Source organism: Scedosporium apiospermum, assembly GCF_000732125.1.
Source record: "Scedosporium apiospermum strain IHEM 14462 chromosome Unknown SEQ_SAPIO_0121, whole genome shotgun sequence".
Classification (NCBI taxonomy): domain Eukaryota; kingdom Fungi; phylum Ascomycota; class Sordariomycetes; order Microascales; family Microascaceae; genus Scedosporium; species Scedosporium apiospermum.
Window position 1 is genome coordinate 853,151 of NW_015971822.1, and position 17,761 is coordinate 870,911.

The window sequence follows — 17,761 nt, forward strand, 5'->3', positions numbered from 1 at the left end:
GGCGAGAATATTCTGGTTTGAGAATGAAAAGGAGAAAAGAAACGCAACGGACCCCCTTCGCAACGATCGGGGGACGACAACATTTAATACGACATATACGAAAGCTGAAAGCCTCGTTTCTTCATGACGTTTCGGGGCTGTGTTTGGGGATGACTAAGCGTATTGTCTTGTTCCATCATCGCCAGAATCAATGCTAAGAAACGTCGAGTCGCATCGCCAAGAGGAAAGAAGATGCACACTCAGGACCAGTGCTCCTCGGTCAAACTTCTTCTTCTTCGTAAGTATAAATAGTCAAGTAAACCCTCTACGTCCATTTTTTTTCTTTCATATCCTCAATCGTCAGTGTTAAATGGGAGAGCCTATCCGCGAACCATGCGCGTCTGGACACACCCTCAAGTTTGGGAGCTTCAGCTCCATCCCCGGCCAGAGCATTTGCTTCGCGGACTGTCGGAAGTCAGAGACAGTATACGTCCTGTTCTCGCTGAGGCCGCATACCCCGACGCATCACCGTCATTTTCGCCGCCACCGCCCGTGAACCCGCCTGTGCGAGCACGTCGTCGTCGACGTCAAAGGGCGCCCCCAGGTTCACATCAAACTTCACATCGAACCTCACATCCTACTTTACGTTTACATCCTACCTCACGTCCTACTTCACGTCCTACTTCACGTCCTACTTCACGTCCTCCTTCAGGTCCCTCAGGTCCAGCCTCGCCTCTAAAGTCATTCCCGCTCTTTCCGCGACTGCCAGTAGAACTCCAGTTCATCGTATGGAAGTTCTCTCTAAAGCCGCGAGCTTTTCGAGCAATGTTTGCCCCGACTCACGGACTATTGAGGCAGCTAAACGACACGCAGGAATCCTCATGGCACGTGTGCGCCCCCGGCGATCTCTTGGTTAAGTATCATCTTCGTCGTGCATGGGATATTCCCCAGCTTAAACTTTGCAGCAGCTCGCGCGCCGCGGCCATCTCCGTCTACGGACAACCGCACCCCAGCACTCTACCTTTCAACCCTTCTTTGGACGTTCTGCAGATAGTCATACGTGGTTCGACTTTCCCAGGTCGAGCGCCCGAGACTGGCGATGCGTATCCTTTCGGCTTCAAGCTCGGAACCACGACTGCCTCCGTGACCTTATCCAAGATTGCTATCGACGGCAATCAATCCTGGGGCTGGCGATGTCCTTATTATCCCATACCTAAAAACCCGTGCTGGGCGAAATTCTCGAAGCCCAGTACCCGTTTTCGCAACGTCGAGCTTTGCGTCTAGGCGACGAGGCTGCAGGGGCAGTTGAGACCTGACATTTTGGATCAGGCTCAGCATCTGCGTAGAACTTTCCCCCAACTTGAAAATGTCACCCTCGTCTTTTCGAAAAGGGGGAAAGCGTCCGACGGTGCAAAGTTGCCCCGCGGGTTCCGATTAATGTTTGAGCAGTGGTGCGAGTCGATGCTGGATGTCATGAGGGGGAGCGAAGATGTCTGGCCTCACTTACAGGTCTTGCGTCTTGCTAAGCATGTGATACAGCACCCATACCCATAATTCATTAAAAATTAAAAGGAGAAGAAGAGAATTTCCGCGCTAGGGATACGGCGCCTCCCTCGGCTCTCACACTGGGGTCTACTCTTTCGAGCCTTGCTTTCCCGGACATGACGAGAAGTTTGGCTGAAATTGCCTTGAGAGGACTTCGATCACGTACTACGAGTCTGGCCAAGTGGCACGTCCCTTGAATCGGCCCTGCCTTCAACAATTCCTACGACTGCCTTGCTTTCTTTCGTCACGTCTTCCAGGTCTTGCACACGTGGTCTCGTAGAGTTGCACAGATCGCTTCGATTGCGATCCCTCGATTTTCCGGTAACGACAGTCGCTTCTTTTGAGTAGCTTATGGTAGAATAACGTACATGAATAGAATTCAACGACAAAAACTTGTTCTCTAACAGGATCAATGACATTCTTTCCCATACATTTTGTAAACAGAATCGGCAATATCAGCAGTTTCATCCCATTAGCGTCCGCTATCCCGACTCTTTCTGCACCAGACGTCTCATAATCCCCCTAATCCCCCTAATCCCTTTACTTCTCCCCTATGGGAAACCACCACCGCCACCACCGCCAGGGAACCCAGGGAATCCACCACCTCCTCCAAAACCACCGCCGAAGCCGCCGCCAGCACCACCGGGCTGCACAGGGCCTGTGGGGTTCTGGTGGCCACCAGTTTCGTCCTTGTACGCGGCGGGGTTATAGTTCCTCGAAGCGGAGACATCGACGCCGAACCGCATCCAAGCAAAGATGCCGTTCTCGATGTCGTCGCCGAGCTGCGCGTAGCGGACGATGGGGTCGTCGCCTCCGGAGGTGCCCTGGCCGAAGAGTATGTCGACGTTGTTGCGGGTCCAGGCTTGGGTGTTGACGGCGTAGACGGAGGTCTTTTCGACGAGTTCGAGGAGCTCGTCGTCGAAGTACAGCTGGCCGATGTGAGAGACGCGGCCGCCAGTGATGGTGCCGTTTTCTAGTTTGGTGGCGCCGTGGTGGACCATGGCTGACGGGGGAAAGTGTGGTGTTAGAGTTCACTACTCTGCTCACCGGAACGGGGGACAGTTACTTACCGTGGACATGGTTGGTACGGCCCTCGTAATGGCCAGGAACAAGAGTATCGAAGAGGGCAATTCCGTCGGAATCCGTAGGCTGAAGACCACGGAGAGCAGTGGCGTTGATGATGGACTCGTCGTTCGGGTCACCATTGCCCGGATAGTACAAGACACCACCATAAACACCCTAGAAAATCTCAATGTTAATTTCCGTTTATCAAAATTCATCGGGGAACAGTTGTCGGGTTTTATGTCGCAAACTTACAGTGGAGTTACAGCTCCAGAGATCGATCCAGAGATCGGGCACGGGTTCGCAGGTCTCAACATCAACAACCTGGATAGCCAACCTCATCTTGACACCACCCTCACCATCGGTGACATCCTTTCGGACCTGCTCGCCACGGACGTCTAAGTCGTGTAAGTCGACGCTCAAACGACAATGGCTGTTATCATTCATAAAGAAACTTACAGAGAGGGCCTTCGGTCACCTCAGGGGACAAGACACAAGAGCCGGCATCGGCAAAGAGCTCAACAGGATCCGTCTCCAGGGTGATTTCGGAGTCGGACTTGTGGTTCGTGCCGAGAACCTCCTCGATTCTAGCGGGATCACCACCTCCGAATCCGGGGAAACCACCAAACTGTCGGCGGTGGATGGTTGGCCTAGAGGGTTTTTCGGACGGGTTAGTTGTTGACACCTTTACGCTCTCCGCCTCTGGCACCCCACTGCCAAGACTCCCGGTCGTCTTATCACTCATGCAGTCGCGGGATCCACCGCACGGTATATGTGAAACGACCTATTCATTTTCACACTACTTTTCTCATCCAAGAAAGGGATGTGTTGTAACCCGAGGAGAAAATGGGGGGAAGGAGGAAAACTTACACATGCTCGAGACCGCGCTCCTTCTTCAGATTGTCAACCTCAGCCATATGCCTTTCGGCGGCCCTCTTGGAGATACCGCTCCTCTTAAAGTGGGCGTTGCAGTGGCCAAGACCCCGGGGAAGTGGCTTCGCGGCGTGCTGTGGCTCGACGGATCCGTGGGGATGGGCGAGCACCAGCGGTGCAGCAGCCATAAGCTGCACCAAGAGACTCTTGAGCTGCATAGGTCTGATGGATCACGGGAGGGAGATGGTTAAGACGAAGAATGGAACCCACACACAACAACCCGAGTAGGGTGGAGAGGACGAGGGATTGATCTGGAGATGAATACGAGAGAAGAGGAGAGAAAGGACAAAGACATTCCTCGATGGAGGCAGCGAGGTTATACTTCTTTTTCTATACTTTTTGAGGAACAAAAAGTGGTTCCGCCACCGACGCGGCGACGGCCGCATCGAGATCACTATTGACAGTATCACACATATCACGCGCTACTATACGCCTGCGATATTTTCCTTCGAAAGGCCTTGCATATAGTTGGATCAATAAAGCATCCATCTAAGAATGGACCCATCTTAGTGATTAAAGGAAACACAACTGTCGTCAGCTTCGAACAATCCCGGGATTGGCATCCTTGACAGAGCGTTTGCAATACGTTGGCTGTCATTAGTGCAATGGCGGCTAAAGTGGGGGAAGAGCCGGAACTTAGGTCAAGGGGTCTTGGTCTCGCTATTTTGCGGGGAGAAAGAGGATGCAAGGGTCAAGAAGGTTTTGTTTACCCATATTGAGAGATGACGTTTCTGTTCGAGACGAGGCAGTGATGGGGGCTTTGAGGTAGGGGGGCAGGTGGAAAGAAACTTTTCTCGACGTGCATTCCGGTGTCACGGTGACATCGCGGAGCATATCTTGATGAAGGACGGGCCCGCTTACCGGGGAGGTTATCCTCTCCTATCACTGATGATGAATTACTAAAGGATTCGCGGATGGATGGCATCGGGATTGTGGGTGTGTTGTCAGGTTGCATCATGCAACATTGGGCGTGCTCTTCACGTATATTGGGAGAGAACCGTGGAAGGTCATTAGAAAGAAGATGAGTATAAGGACTCTTGGACCTTCGCCACCGGGGAACAGGTCAGGTTGTTTCAATAGTCCCAGCACCGTTCGTCCTCCGGGCGGCGAGGCGACTCTGACAGTCTGACGCCGTCCTTCATATCAAGTGGACCCGTCACCTGCGGAGAACTTCTACAAATCGATCTTCATTCCGGACGAGTGAGCACTTGTGATTCCAAGCGTAAGTCGGCCATGGTCGGGGTGCTTCCTTCGGCGGATGGCCAATCCTCTTTCTCTCTCCATTCATAGTTATACCATCTCTAAGCGCATATCAAGACGCTCGGAAAAAGCCTTAAGAGCAGGCGGCCCCCGCGAGAAGCTCGACAATGTTCTCGAAACAGAGCGGAAGCCAATATCAGGCCACAATCCTCCCAAGAATCCGTTTTAGGATGGAAACAAAGTACAATCCCATATGGTACTCCCCAGCTTACGTGGAACGTTAATATCGAGGCGATGGCGAGGGACGGCAATATATTCATAGCTGGCATTTACTATTAACTTCGGCATCTAAAGGGGTGGGCAGGGAAATATTGATGGCCAATCGGTTGGTTGCGAATACCAACCAAGACTTCCCATTCGTAAAATCGGAAGAATTGGATCACGATCCTCCACCGGGGTCGCATAACGCACAGGAGTTATGGAGATGGCGATATAATATTGATGCTTTTTGTAAAATTTGGGATCACATCTTGGCCCATAACTTGTCGTTCGTTGATGGACACTTGGTCCGCCAATCTCCGTTCCCCGAACTTGACACGAGAGCATTCGACCGGAAATCCCATGCGCGGGCGGAAGATGCTTCCCCGGTGAACAAGAAAGCCTCAAATGAGGCTTTACGTCTGCGTTCGGCGGCTAATATCTCCTCAAGCTGGTACCATGGCTTTCGTGTCTAGCATTTCTGGACAAAGCCCAATCTGAAGAGGAGGAATTCAAGGAGTTTCTGTACGAAGCCAAGTTCGTTCCGCTTCCACCAGTCAGCACTTCTCCGTCTTTGTCATCGGGTGTCTGTCACATTGTCCTGTTGGAGTGCCGTGGCCGTTGCCGTTGGCGAGGGTCTTGAAATGAGTTGTTCATGAGCGCTTTTAGCCTTGAAACTTAGGCATAGCTGCCCAGGACTTCTTTGATTAGCTAATCAATTATATTCCTTCCTTTTTTTGCGACTTCGCAATCCCTTCTAGCTTTGGACTTCATGAAGACCTTCATCGACCACGGTCTATAAGAGAACGGCGCTTTTTATCATGGAAAAATAATGTGGTTGAGACTCTCTCTCTCCTCCAAAATTTTGTATTTCGATCCACATACTCTCGGAGTGATAAATATTTCAAGCTTCAAATTAAATGCAGTGCCAGGTTCGACCAGAGACCACAACAACACACCAATCGCTTGCTCATACCCATGTCCCAGAAAGAGAGTTATTTTAAGCCTGCTCAAACAAACTCATCGTGAATGTGCTGATTATCTACGAAGAAGTTGTGGTTCGACTTGTTGTTTTGGGAGGAATAAGCTTAGGCCGTGGTCCTGGATCCGCGAGGTCGCCGAAACACCCCTCGTTACAGAAATGTGCGCAGCGCAGCGTTATCGCAAGACAACCTGTGGAGGGGAATTGAACATGGGATGAGCCAGCGTTTCAAAGCCCGCGTGGCGCTGGGGCGGTGACCTCGTCATCCAGGACACTTAAAATATCCAGTAGGGACCTTCTCGTCGAGGTTGGTCTACGTTTTTTTTTTTTTATTTCTGCAAACTGAAACCTCGACCCACCAGCACGGTCGGTAGATGCAGTTCGAACACTTCCATCTAGCTCAGAGTCCGGAAATCAATCAGGTGGGACTAGGCAATAACCTCGAAGATGGCGAAAGGACCATATGAGCAGCTCCAGGCGGCTGAGGATGTCCACGATGACTCGAGCTCGGATGTGACGATACCTTTCATGGACGATGAGGACCCCATGCAGTGGAAAGAAGGCTATGATGGACCACCCAGAAGTAGGAAAGCCAGGTTTCTTTCGGCCATTGAGAAGTTGAAGCCAATTCGGTGGCTTATGGAAATCGGCCTCGTCATCACCGTCGTCGTCCTCCTCGTCCAGCGGCGGCAGAGCACTTACGACTCCCAGAAGCCAGAGCTGGCGGGTGATATCACTGGGTTCGCTCCGAGATGTATGTTAGTGAAGCTCCGAGCCTGTTTCTATGCAACTGACACCCTTCCAAGTCTCCCAGAAGATCGTCACCTTTGAATTCAACGACGAGTATATTCCCATACATACCGCCAAGTTTTTCAGAGCGAAAACGCACAGGAAATGGCTAGATCTCGTACCGAGTATGTTTTTTCAGTGCAGAGTGAAATTGGACATGCGGATCGCCGGATTTGGAAGCGAGACTAACAGCATGTCAAAGAGGGCCTCGGTTTCTTGGAGATGCAGAATCCAGAAGAATATGACAACCTTCCCGTCCCGCTCGACGACTTCGTGAACAAGACCGTCTTTACGACATCCATGACCCATCAACTCCACTGCCTTGTACGTCTACACAGTTATTGATTTCGGTCGGTCATAGCCTTGGGGAAGCCCCAGCTAACCCATTTATCAACAGCACTCCATCATCGACTCGTACACTCGCCTTTCTTTAGATTGGCAAGTAAAACACAACGAGTGGCATGTCCAGCATTGTTTCGAATATCTTCGCCAAAGTATCATGTGTTGCGGCGACGTTGCCCTCGAGGGCCAAGAGACTACGTTCCCCGAGGGCGAGCGCGGCGGCAGTGACGGGTGGGGAGCCCAGCACGTCTGCAAGGACTACGACGAGATTTACGAATACCTGGAGGCTGCGAGGGCGAACGATGAGGTGTGGATTTAGAGGCGACACTATCTAGAGTATGAGCCGATAGGAAAATATGGAAGATGGCCGGGGAAAACAATCTTATGCTTGGTATGGTTGAAAGAGGTCAGGCTCTCCTGGTGTCTCATCTATCCTAGAGTCTATCCTAGAGGAGAAAGAGTCGGGACTGGCGTTTTTGGGGCGTCTGTTTGATTTCGTGGGAATTTGATATATAGGCTGCGGGAAACGGGGCGTTGGGTGGTTGGTTCTAGCCTCAATAGAATGGCTCGAGGCATTTCCTCGTATATCATATCAGCGATGAACTTCTCCAAACAGATCAGTATGTTGTTTACTTCCCCAGGTTTAAGAAAGTGTATTTCAGAATGCCTTACTCTCCGTTGGAACCGGAACACGGTTCCGCTCTCTTCACCTCACTTGGGGGTCAACATTCCCAGTTCACGGGCCAATATCTTAACGGCTAGCCAGCTCTAGGTGGTAAAAGCTGTATACGAAGTAAATCTCAGAATTAAAAGTTGTGTACGATCCGAATAAAAACACCTGGTAAACCACCATGATTGGCAGACAGCGTCTCCAATCATGCCCTTTTATACCTCCTATCTTATCGCCTCATCCGTCCTCAAAAACGCCCTCCTGCCTATTTCCCAAAAGGCGAATCCGGAACTCCGGTCGGCGGTGCAGAGCCACCTCCACCAGGGGCCGTGACAGTGACAAAGCTCGTCACGACAATAGCCGTTGGAGCACCCACGCCGAATTGCGTCGTAGTGACTCTACCATCATCAGGTGAAGGAAGATTCGGGTTACCGCCACCGACGATGGGAGGCGAGTCGATGATCCGGCCATCGGGGATGTCGTCCAAGGGGGGTTGGTCAGGCTGGTTGGGTTGGTTGTTGCCCGGCGGGAACTGATTATTGGGAGGCTGTGGGAAGCCATCATCAGGAGCGTCAGGGGAGTTGCCAATTGGACTGTCAGGAACTCCCTGGAAGGGGGGATCAGAGGATCCGGAGGGAGGATCGGGGAAACTGGCAGGAGGATCAGGGAGGTTGGCGGGAGGAGCAGCATCTTCCGGCTCCTCAGGATCGGTATTCTTGTTAATTACCTCGCCTACTTTGAGACATTGAGAATACCATTCGCTATTAAACCAGGGCCATTAGCCGGACTTTCGAAGTGTGAAGTAGAGTCCGGAACATTCATACTCGTCTACGTAGCAGTAGAGGTCTGGTTCACATTCGCTGGGACCGTCCCAACCATCACCACCACCTAGGAGGCATCGTCGGTTAGGAAACTGGTTCATCAAACTGTAAATTATCGATTGGGACTTACATTGTCCATAATGGGTCTGCAAGGCATCTTCGGCCGGTATTGTGGGCGTCCCCGTCTGCGCACTCACACTTGTGGCGAGGACAAGGAGGGCAAGTATTGAGGTTTGCCTCATCTTTCTCAAGCTTGTCACGAAGACGTTCCCAGGTAGAAGCCTATGGGATGCCGATGGAGGATCTAAAGAGAGCTCTGGGCAGATGTAGGAGATGTAGAGTAAATACACATCGATCCAGCTCCCATCCGATCAGAATAGAAAGCGGGATTCCTTCACCTTTTGTATGTCCGTCTACTTCACTCTCTCGAAAGCTTCATCAATCTACCGTAGTTCTATTTCAAGGAACGGCATCTCCTCCCGCTATCCCAAATCCCATCTTCTTCCGCTCCTCCCTCACGCCCAGGTTCAGATCGCCACAGCATGAATGTCTCCTTTTCCGCTTTCAAGCCGGTTTCCCGCGGTGCAGTCATCTCACCTGTTCGATCCATTAGCCCAGGGCAGTTATCATTCATTGGGCTGGCCAGCCCAGACGAAGAAGCGAGAATCGCATGTCAATTCTAGACTAGCAAATCCTATTTAAGCCGGTTGCTTCCCGGGAATTTTGCCCAAGTGATAGGATCCTCGGTGCCGGGATTCGTCTTTTCCCGCTTGCGTCCCTCTTTTTTAATTCGCTCGCTTCTTTATAGTAGGGGACTACGAGTATGCGTAGGACGGTAGAGATCGATGAGGGTAAGCTTCATGCCTTTGAGTATAGCAAGGGTTGGTGGAGTTCCACCCGAATACCCCTTCTTAGAGATGCTTATTTCTTCTTCATTTCTAGGAACCCGTACACTTGGTAACTCGATGATGTGACTGCTCGTCTGGTTTGCGGTAGTTATGAAACCGATTTGCTTTCGCGCATCGTACGGAGAAGCCAGGCGTAGGGATGACAAGATACACCCATGCTGCGTTAGAATCACCAAATGCACATCTAAAATTGAGTCCAGGCATTATTATTCCATTCTAGGACCCAAATTTAGTGTCCAATCCGTTTCTTCTCGGAGAACGAAGCGATCTCCTTTTCACTATCGAAGCAAACACGAGGTTTGGATCTATATTTGGAAAAGCCCGGAAACATAAAGCATATCACGGTATTAGCGTATATGCACAAGCTCCTAACCTTTACCATATAGTGGCAACGTGAGTCGCCTAGTCTTACATACCGGGTGGCCAACTCGATCTTCGAGGCTGGGCTGCCGATGTTTCCCGCCGAACGGAATAAAGCCGGACTCAATGTGCTTCATGAAAAGGGATACACGGCATTCCCGCTCCAATCCGGAATAAAACTGTAGGAGCAAAGGGTGTTCTGGATATCTTATTCGCCCGTCAACGAGGACGGTTCTGGGCACTCCCACTGCGGGATGAGATGTGGTCACCTCACAAGGCCCGGTATAAGCTTCATCAGCCAAATATCGACCGTAGATCCCGTTTCTTCTCAACCTGATAAGAAAGCTACTTAGCCCATAGATAATTGATGAGAATTGGTATATTGGGGCTGCGTAAGGTGTCAGGAGCGGGGATCGTTCAGCTCGTGTAAGTCGAACGCAAAGCCAAATTGCAAACTATAAAGAAAATCCGAAACCCGAGTACCTGCAGTTGGCCGTACGACACATCTTTGAATAAGAATAGTTCGGGACACCAAAAATAAGGGACCAGGACTAAATGCAAATGGTGTAAGCTTGGATGAAGAAGCAGGGGCTGCCGAAGTTTGGGTCCCTTCATCTGGGTGAGTGCGCCGGGTAAAGAATCCCGCCCTGAAGCTTCTTAGCACGTTTTCATTTTCATTAACAGATTGCTTTCCTCTTTTGTTTGTCTTCTTCTTCGGTTCCTGGATATTCAAAGTATGCTCTGATCATGAATATTTGCACGATTGAGCAAGTGGAGTGTTCAATGTTTCCCTCCAGTCCACCCATTCGTTTCACTTCAACTCCCGAGCCACATGTTCTCGTTTGCGTCTCGTTCTCATGGGATTAAGCTCTCTTTTTAAGCTTCTTCCGATGTAACACTGGCCATGTTTGTAACCGAACGGGAGAACCACAATGGCGGAGGGACAGCGGGCAGCGGGCATTGTGGACACGAACCCGAACTCGTTCCTGGCACTACCCTCCGCGTTGCAGCCAAGACCGGCGAATGCTCCCACCTCACCCGTCTCGGCCCAGATGCTTCAACCCTCCTTTACCGGAAAGTACCTGCAGAGATAGCGTGATATAAAGAGGTTCCTCCTCGCAGATGCGTTGTTGGGATTACGTCTCAACCGTGGTTTACGGCGCGGAGGTCCGGGTGTATGCAGACCAGAGTTCGCAATAGCAACAAACGAGGTGAGAAAGCACCCGGCGGAAAGAGGCAGGGCAGACGATGCAATTCCAGTTAGTCCACTTCGATAACTGTTCCAGTTCTTCATCATCATATAATGAGACTATCGGACAGGGCTCTATTACCAAACAGAAAACAACACGGGAAAACGTAATCTAATCTGGTTCCGTAGGTGTCTAAATATAAGTTCTTATAATATGTGAGATACCGGGTAAACCATATACACAAAAAACTAGACTTAATAACTAGAAAAAGGGAGAGAATTGATGGTTCAGACCAAGTGTACGAACGGGGTTGGAATTGGGGGCATATTAGATGAGGGCAAGATTGTGTAAGTCGGTGCATTCTATGTTCGTAACAAAAGGAAGTAAGATCGAAAGCTCGGTCAAGTTGGAAACCAGGAAGTTCCACTCCCCAGCTCGAGTCCCGAAAGTGAGTGCGCAAAGAAGGGTAACAGAATGGATGGAAAGGAGCGGGACTCTCTAAGATGAGAAGACACCCTGAAACCCAAAGCCGGGAAAAGTAAACGAGAGGTAGGCAAAGCCTACCTAGCCGGCTTTAAAAGCCCTTGACTCGCCTCCCATTGAACACACCAGCGGGCCATCCTTGAAGGGTCTCGCCCTCACCGACAACATCTCCACCCATAACAAGAGTATGTTCCATAAGGCAGGCGTCATCAAGCATATGAGCCCCAGAGAGCAACCGGCTTCCAGTGCGCAACACACACCGGTTTCCGACAGACAGCTTATTGAGATCAAACTTGCCGCGCGTGTTGATGTGTCCGACGAGACTAGCGTCGTCAACCACCACGCGGTTGCCGAGAGTTAGGAGGTCCGGCTCTGTGAAGTACAAACTGGGGCTGCCGTTGGCGAAGAGCGCGCAGTCCTTGCCAATTTTGGCTCCCAGCGCACGGTAGTACATCACGATCCAGTGAGTGCCCGTCAACATACCCAAGATACCCGAACCGCGGTAGCAGGTCCTTCGAAGCCGCTCAATGGCGAGGAAAAGCTGCCAGCGTTGGCAGTAGGAACTCTTGTCCCAATCGTAGTTCCCCGGCCGTCGACGGCCTAAGAGGATCCACTTGCTCGCAATGACCGCCAGAAGGGCGACGATGGCTTGTATGGTGGTGAGAGCGGCAACAAAAGCTGTCGTCCATCCGAGGAGGATAAAAGGGTCGGCCCAATGAAACTGTAACTTCATACCCACCACATTAGGTGCCTCCCTGAATAGCAGATTTGTGAACTGGATTGAAGTAATGCTCGGCACATTCCAGTAAAATCTAGTGATGACCGTAAGGAAACTCGAGTAACAGAAGATGGTAAAAGGACTCCAGACACGGTAGGGTGCTTTCTTGAAGTAGAACGCGCGGCCAAAGGGCGACGCCTCGGTGTCTTCCGATTCCTTGACTTCGTGAATACTTGTACGCGGAGAACTTTTCGCGCTTGCCGACTTCTCACTCGACTTGAGGAAATCTGCTACGGAATTGGGGCGCGTGAGAGTAAGACAGACTGCATCTCCTCCTTTAGAGCCAACATACGTGCCACCCGGCGAGTACGTCTGGTCGCGCCGAGTCAAAGATCCGGAGCCCATCGTCGTGCCATCGCCGATACTGACACCAGGAAGCAGGCACACACGATCCGCAATCATTGCGTTGTTACCGATGATGATGGGTTCCGAACCGGTGCCATCGGATGTGATCATGTGGCTTCGAGAGCCAAAGACAACATCATCGCCAACATTGATTAGATGGTAATCACCCACTGCAGGCCCAGTTCCAGGCCAATAAACTCTCTGTCCAACCTTGCCACCAAGGAGACGCACCGCAATTGAGGTTCCCTCGTAGTGCTGGCCCATCATTTCAGTCATATCGTGGAGACTGGCTGGCGGCATCAAGGTCCTCATCAATTCTGCCCGCCAGATGGAAATTTGGCTGCGACCCTTGGCTGTGCCAGGTCGAAGCTCACCGAACAGTATATCTAGCACCCATTTGACTGAAACGGCAACACCAAAGGCAACGAACGGGCTAAGGGCGGCGCGAAGGACTAAGGCAAGGTAGTGGAAGCCAACTCTCTCAGCCTCTGAAAACCAGACAATAATCTCGTAGAGCGCATTCTCAGAGTGGGCGGGTGATGTGATAACCAGACCAAGTAGACCTGCAATCCAGGGAAGGAGAGCAAGGAGCCAAGACAGAATCTGGAGAGGAATTGTGAATAATAAAACTAAAATCCAGTGGGCCTTGGGCCGTTTGGAAGAGAGGATGTTGCGGTTCTCCTCGGAGGCGTCTTCAAGCTCCCAGCTAGATGAGTTGGGTCCGACGCAGGTATTGTCTGGGATCTCGGTACCAGGGGCAATTATGGAGGCAACGCCAACTGTGGCATTCTTCCCAACGACGATCCGTCCAAGATACATCGAGGTATTTCTTTCGGCACCGAACGGACGGCAAATACAGCCTTCGAGAACTGCATTGTCACCAATCTTGACAAGGTCCCACTCTCCCATCCTCACCTTTGACAAGGTTACGTTCTTGCCAATCTTGGCCCCCAACAAGCGGTAGTAAAGTATTCGAGTGTAGCCGGACCACGAGAAGCATCCTGGACCGCATATATCCACAATCTTCTGGACCAGCCACCATCGTGTATGATACTGACCCCACATGGGATACAGGCCCTCCTTGTACCGGCCGATGAGAATCCATTTGGAGAGGATGCCGAGCCAGGGGATGACCAATCTGAGAACAACCTGCCCAAAGAGAATAGACACAGTCAAATTGAACAATCGTCCCATCATCCAGTTGTTCGTTCGCCACGGCTGCGTGTAGCTTAGAGCCACCATGAAGAGGGTCCATTGCAACGCTCGGCGGAAAGGATAGATCACCACCATAGGTAGGAGTTGAAGGAGCATAAGCCACGGCCGAGTGGAGCTGTGCGTTTTCTCACAGCCAGGTAGCTTCTCCCCCTTGCCAGACGTTATGCTTGGGGTCCTAGAGCGGCATTCGTCAATGTACTTCGCAATAACTCGAGGAGTACCGTCACTGAATATGATGCTGATTGGCACAGTGACGTTAAACTCAGACCTAAGGCCCGTCATGAGTTTTCCGGCTTTGAGGGAATCACCACCGATGGAGAAGAAGTCGAGATCTGGTTTTACGAGAGACAAGTCACATTGGATGATTTCGGCAAACTTCGTGATAACTCTGCCCTCAGTGGTGTGGAGCAGTTGGTTGGCATCCTTTTGCTGCATCTCATGAAGGATGATCTCCAACGCGGAAACATCCACAAGCGCAGGGTCTTCGGCGGCTCTAGGAAGGGGCTGGGACAGCCAATGGATCCGCCGTGGTACCAAGTAGTTGTCGATCTTCTCGGCCACCTTATCGAGCCAATTTTTCTCCATCTCAGAGCGTATAATAGACAGATTTTCGATAGGCCCGGTGTCTTCTGGTGCTACCACGACTTCAAGCCACCCTTGTTGGGAGTTAGTCCGCACATACACATCGAGACGTGCACACTCTGGAAGGCTGTCTTTGAGGGCCAAGGTAACAGGGATTTCTTTCACGGGGCACTTGCTAGCCTCGATCTTAACAGACAAATCAGTTTCATCCGCAGGACAGACTGCTTCCCAGTGCCTATCATGGTAGGGCGTGTCGTCGGTAAATGTGGGGAGGGACAAACGCTCAGCCAACTTGATTCTGAGCACTTTATTATTCCGTTTCGGGAGGCCGTCCATATATATAACGATCGACGGCCACTTCGCTTGCTGCAGGGCAGACTTGAGTGCTTCTTGAAGAATCTTGAGATCAACCCTTGGCTTTCCATGTGGTGTGACCAACACAATTCCGACCACCTCCTGAAGAATGTCGTGTTGGACTGAAAAAGCGAGAGCCTCTGTTACCCGTCCATAAATTGGTGAGTCGGGCTGTTTGGCGGCACCAACAATAGCATTTTCGACCTCGAAAGGTGAGATAATTTCTCCTCCACGATTGATGACCTCTTTATTGCGTCCTGTGATGTAGAGGTATCCGTCGGAATCCATGTATCCCATGTCTCCAGTGTCGAACCATCCATCTTTGGTGAAGGCGCTCTTGTCCAGGATATTGTCATCTCGAAGGTACCCATAAGAGACCGGTTCTCCCCGTACGCATACCCTACCGACAGAAAGTGGAGGAAGCGGCCTGTCATTGCCATCGAGTACGGAAAGATCGGGACCTGTAGCTATTCCGGAGGTTCCCGTCCGATCAAGTTGATAGGTGAGCGGAGGTGTTGAGATAGGCATACACCTGAACCGGGGTTAGGATCTTTCTGTGATAGTAACATCTTTGTCAATAGACTTACTCTGTCATGCCATAGCTGGGAAGGACAGTGCATTTGAATACATCTCGTAACCGGAGTGCTAATGAGGGGAGCAGACCACCAGCGGCATTGCAAATCAGTCTGAATCGGCTGTCGTGGTTTTCGGGCGCGGATGAAAGGATAACAGAGTGCATGGTGGGTGACGCGTAGTACCACGTCGGAGATAGCTTCTCAACCATAGTCCAGAAGAGGCCAGGGTCAAAAGCTGGGCAGCAGATTGTTGCGCCTCCAGATAACACCGAAGCGAATATATTTCGTAGAAGGCCGCCACTATCGTCCTTATTAGCTCTAAAATTGAAGACACATAGATTTCGATGTCTGGATTCACTTACATGTGGAACAGGGGCATCATGTTCAGGCAAATATCAGAAGAAGACAGGCCCCAGCTATCAATGACCAACATCGCGCCAAATATAACGAGATGCATCGTAAGAGGCACGATCTTCTTTGTTCCAGAGGTGCCGCTAGTAAAGAGCATCAAGCAGATATCTGAGCCTTTATTTGGTTGGAAGTGTTGGCTCTCGGCTGAGATGGGAGTGCCATCCTGCTTAGTGATGCCAAGTGTTTGCGAAGAAGTGAAGTCGGCATAGAATACTTCTATGTTCCGCTCAGAGACCCAACCATCTCCGAGTCCAAGTCTCTCAGCCACTTCAGGGGTAGTAAGGATACATTTAGCCCGGACCTGCTCCACGTCCGCACGGAACTGCTCCGCACCGACAGACGGGTTGATGGGTGCCGCCGCAAAGTGGGCCGTTACAGAGACGCAGGTGGCCGCGAGGAGGGAACCATTAGGGATGGCGACAGCGACGACAGGACTTTTATCATCGCCCTTTTGCAGGGGAAGTCGAAATTCTCGTATGGACTTCTTTAGCGCTGTGTGAGTGACAGCTGGGGAGCCCTCCGGTGAGAAAAGAACTGGTCTGTTTGACTCTTCGATGAGGTCGGACAGGCATTCGTAGCTGTCGTGGATCGCTTTGACAACCTCTTCGAGCTTTTGCGTCACCTGGGGGACTCTGCCTGCTTTGACAGGCTCCGGCATGCCCTTGCGTATTTGGCCATAGCATCGCAAGAGGTCAAGTACTGGCAGCTTGCCGCGGGTCTCACTCAGTAATAGAGACAGCAGCGCTAGCCCCTTCTCAGAGTTCACTGATAGGGCCGAAAGAGATGTCAACAGGCCAGACGGATCTCGGTTAACGGCGTCTAGAACGGTTTTAAATTGAGAGGTTGACTTGGTATCGTTATCCACCGAATTTGGGAGCTCTGCTATGGCGGCAGCGAGCTCGGTGTGAGGGATAGACACCATAGTGGCGAAGAAGACTAATACTACTTGAAAAGAGAGAAGAAAAGAAGCACAATGCAGTTTCTGCTAGTTGCAGACAAGGTGAAAAGAGTGGCAGGTCCTGGACGCAGGACTCGGGGATTCGGAGCGAGAGAGAACGACGAACTGTAAGGAACGGAACTGATGCTGGCCCGGCTGAGATGGGAAAAAATGAGCGACCGTAGGAGGATGGACAAGGGGCTATATGCAAAATCGGGGAGTTACACTAGAGAAGCCTCTCATGGCTTCACGATGTATTAAACGCCGATGTACAGTCCGTCAAATTGAGGACCCAACTTGCGTCTCGTATCTGTTCCATATATGGCGTCGGCGCCAGAGCTGGGCTCTCAGCTGGGCCACATCTTGTCTCATTATACAAACACCATGGATTGACAGCCAAGGTATTGACATCGGCAGTAGTCAGACAAAAAAAGCCATGTTGTGGGATAGAACCCTGAGCACTCGACTCTACCGTACCGAAAAGAACTCATGAGGAGAGGCCGCTGTGAGCGAGATGATGGAATCGAGAGCAGTATGATGGAATTTAGAGTATTTTAACAGTAAAGGAGGCTCGTATTGCAGCAATATATCAATGCGAGTTTCAACCCATGCCCGTCGATTTTCGTCCATGTTAGAATAGGACGCCACAGCTAGGGATACCTGCAGCACTGGCGTGGCATGCTCAGCTATCCGTTATGGAGGGGATCGCAACACCTAACACTATGCCTCTACAGGTAAAGATTCGGGAAATAGTAAATCTTGGGTATGGACCCTTCTCTGCGCCAGTGTTCGGCCTGAGAAACTGAATGAACTCCCTCAGGGTGGAAGAGATGGGTGTCGTGCCACTAAGGCGACAACGTCAACGCAAAATGTATTTTGCCACAAGACGAAACGAGATGTTCCAGTTTGTGATATCAGATAGGTCCTTGAAATGCGAGCATTACCTGCGGAATGGAGAGGCGTTTGACGAATCAAGACAAACACAGGGGTCCATAATGTAAATAGAAATGAATATGATGTCAATCATAGGGGCCCCCCTGCG

General features: G+C 51.1%; 4 protein-coding genes across 4 annotated transcripts; 1 reads left to right on the plus strand and 3 right to left on the minus strand.

Annotated features, from left to right (window-relative positions):
- Positions 1-2,075: 2,075 nt before the first annotated feature.
- SAPIO_CDS8309 (uncharacterized protein) lies at positions 2,076-3,677 on the minus strand (the record flags this gene model as incomplete). The annotated part of the gene is made up of 5 exons (XM_016789970.1): positions 2,076-2,527; positions 2,595-2,763; positions 2,842-2,984; positions 3,046-3,236; positions 3,457-3,677. 5 exons carry the CDS (start codon positions 3,675-3,677, stop codon positions 2,076-2,078), a joined length of 1,176 nt encoding a protein of 391 aa, XP_016640233.1.
- Positions 3,678-6,406: 2,729 nt separating this feature from the next.
- Positions 6,407-7,409, plus strand: SAPIO_CDS8310 (uncharacterized protein; the record flags this gene model as incomplete). Its single annotated transcript, XM_016789971.1, has 4 exons — positions 6,407-6,713; positions 6,766-6,873; positions 6,951-7,072; positions 7,146-7,409. The coding sequence occupies 4 exons, from the start codon at positions 6,407-6,409 to the stop codon at positions 7,407-7,409; spliced, it is 801 nt and encodes a 266-aa protein (XP_016640234.1).
- A 616-nt stretch (positions 7,410-8,025) lies between these two features.
- SAPIO_CDS8311 (Cellulose 1,4-beta-cellobiosidase (non-reducing end)) lies at positions 8,026-8,823 on the minus strand (the record flags this gene model as incomplete). Its single annotated transcript, XM_016789972.1, has 3 exons — positions 8,026-8,521; positions 8,585-8,648; positions 8,712-8,823. 3 exons carry the CDS (start codon positions 8,821-8,823, stop codon positions 8,026-8,028), a joined length of 672 nt encoding a protein of 223 aa, XP_016640235.1.
- Positions 8,824-11,613: 2,790 nt separating this feature from the next.
- SAPIO_CDS8312 (uncharacterized protein) lies at positions 11,614-16,704 on the minus strand (the record flags this gene model as incomplete). The annotated part of the gene is made up of 3 exons (XM_016789973.1): positions 11,614-15,328; positions 15,384-15,671; positions 15,734-16,704. The coding sequence occupies 3 exons, from the start codon at positions 16,702-16,704 to the stop codon at positions 11,614-11,616; spliced, it is 4,974 nt and encodes a 1,657-aa protein (XP_016640236.1).
- Positions 16,705-17,761: the final 1,057 nt, after the last annotated feature.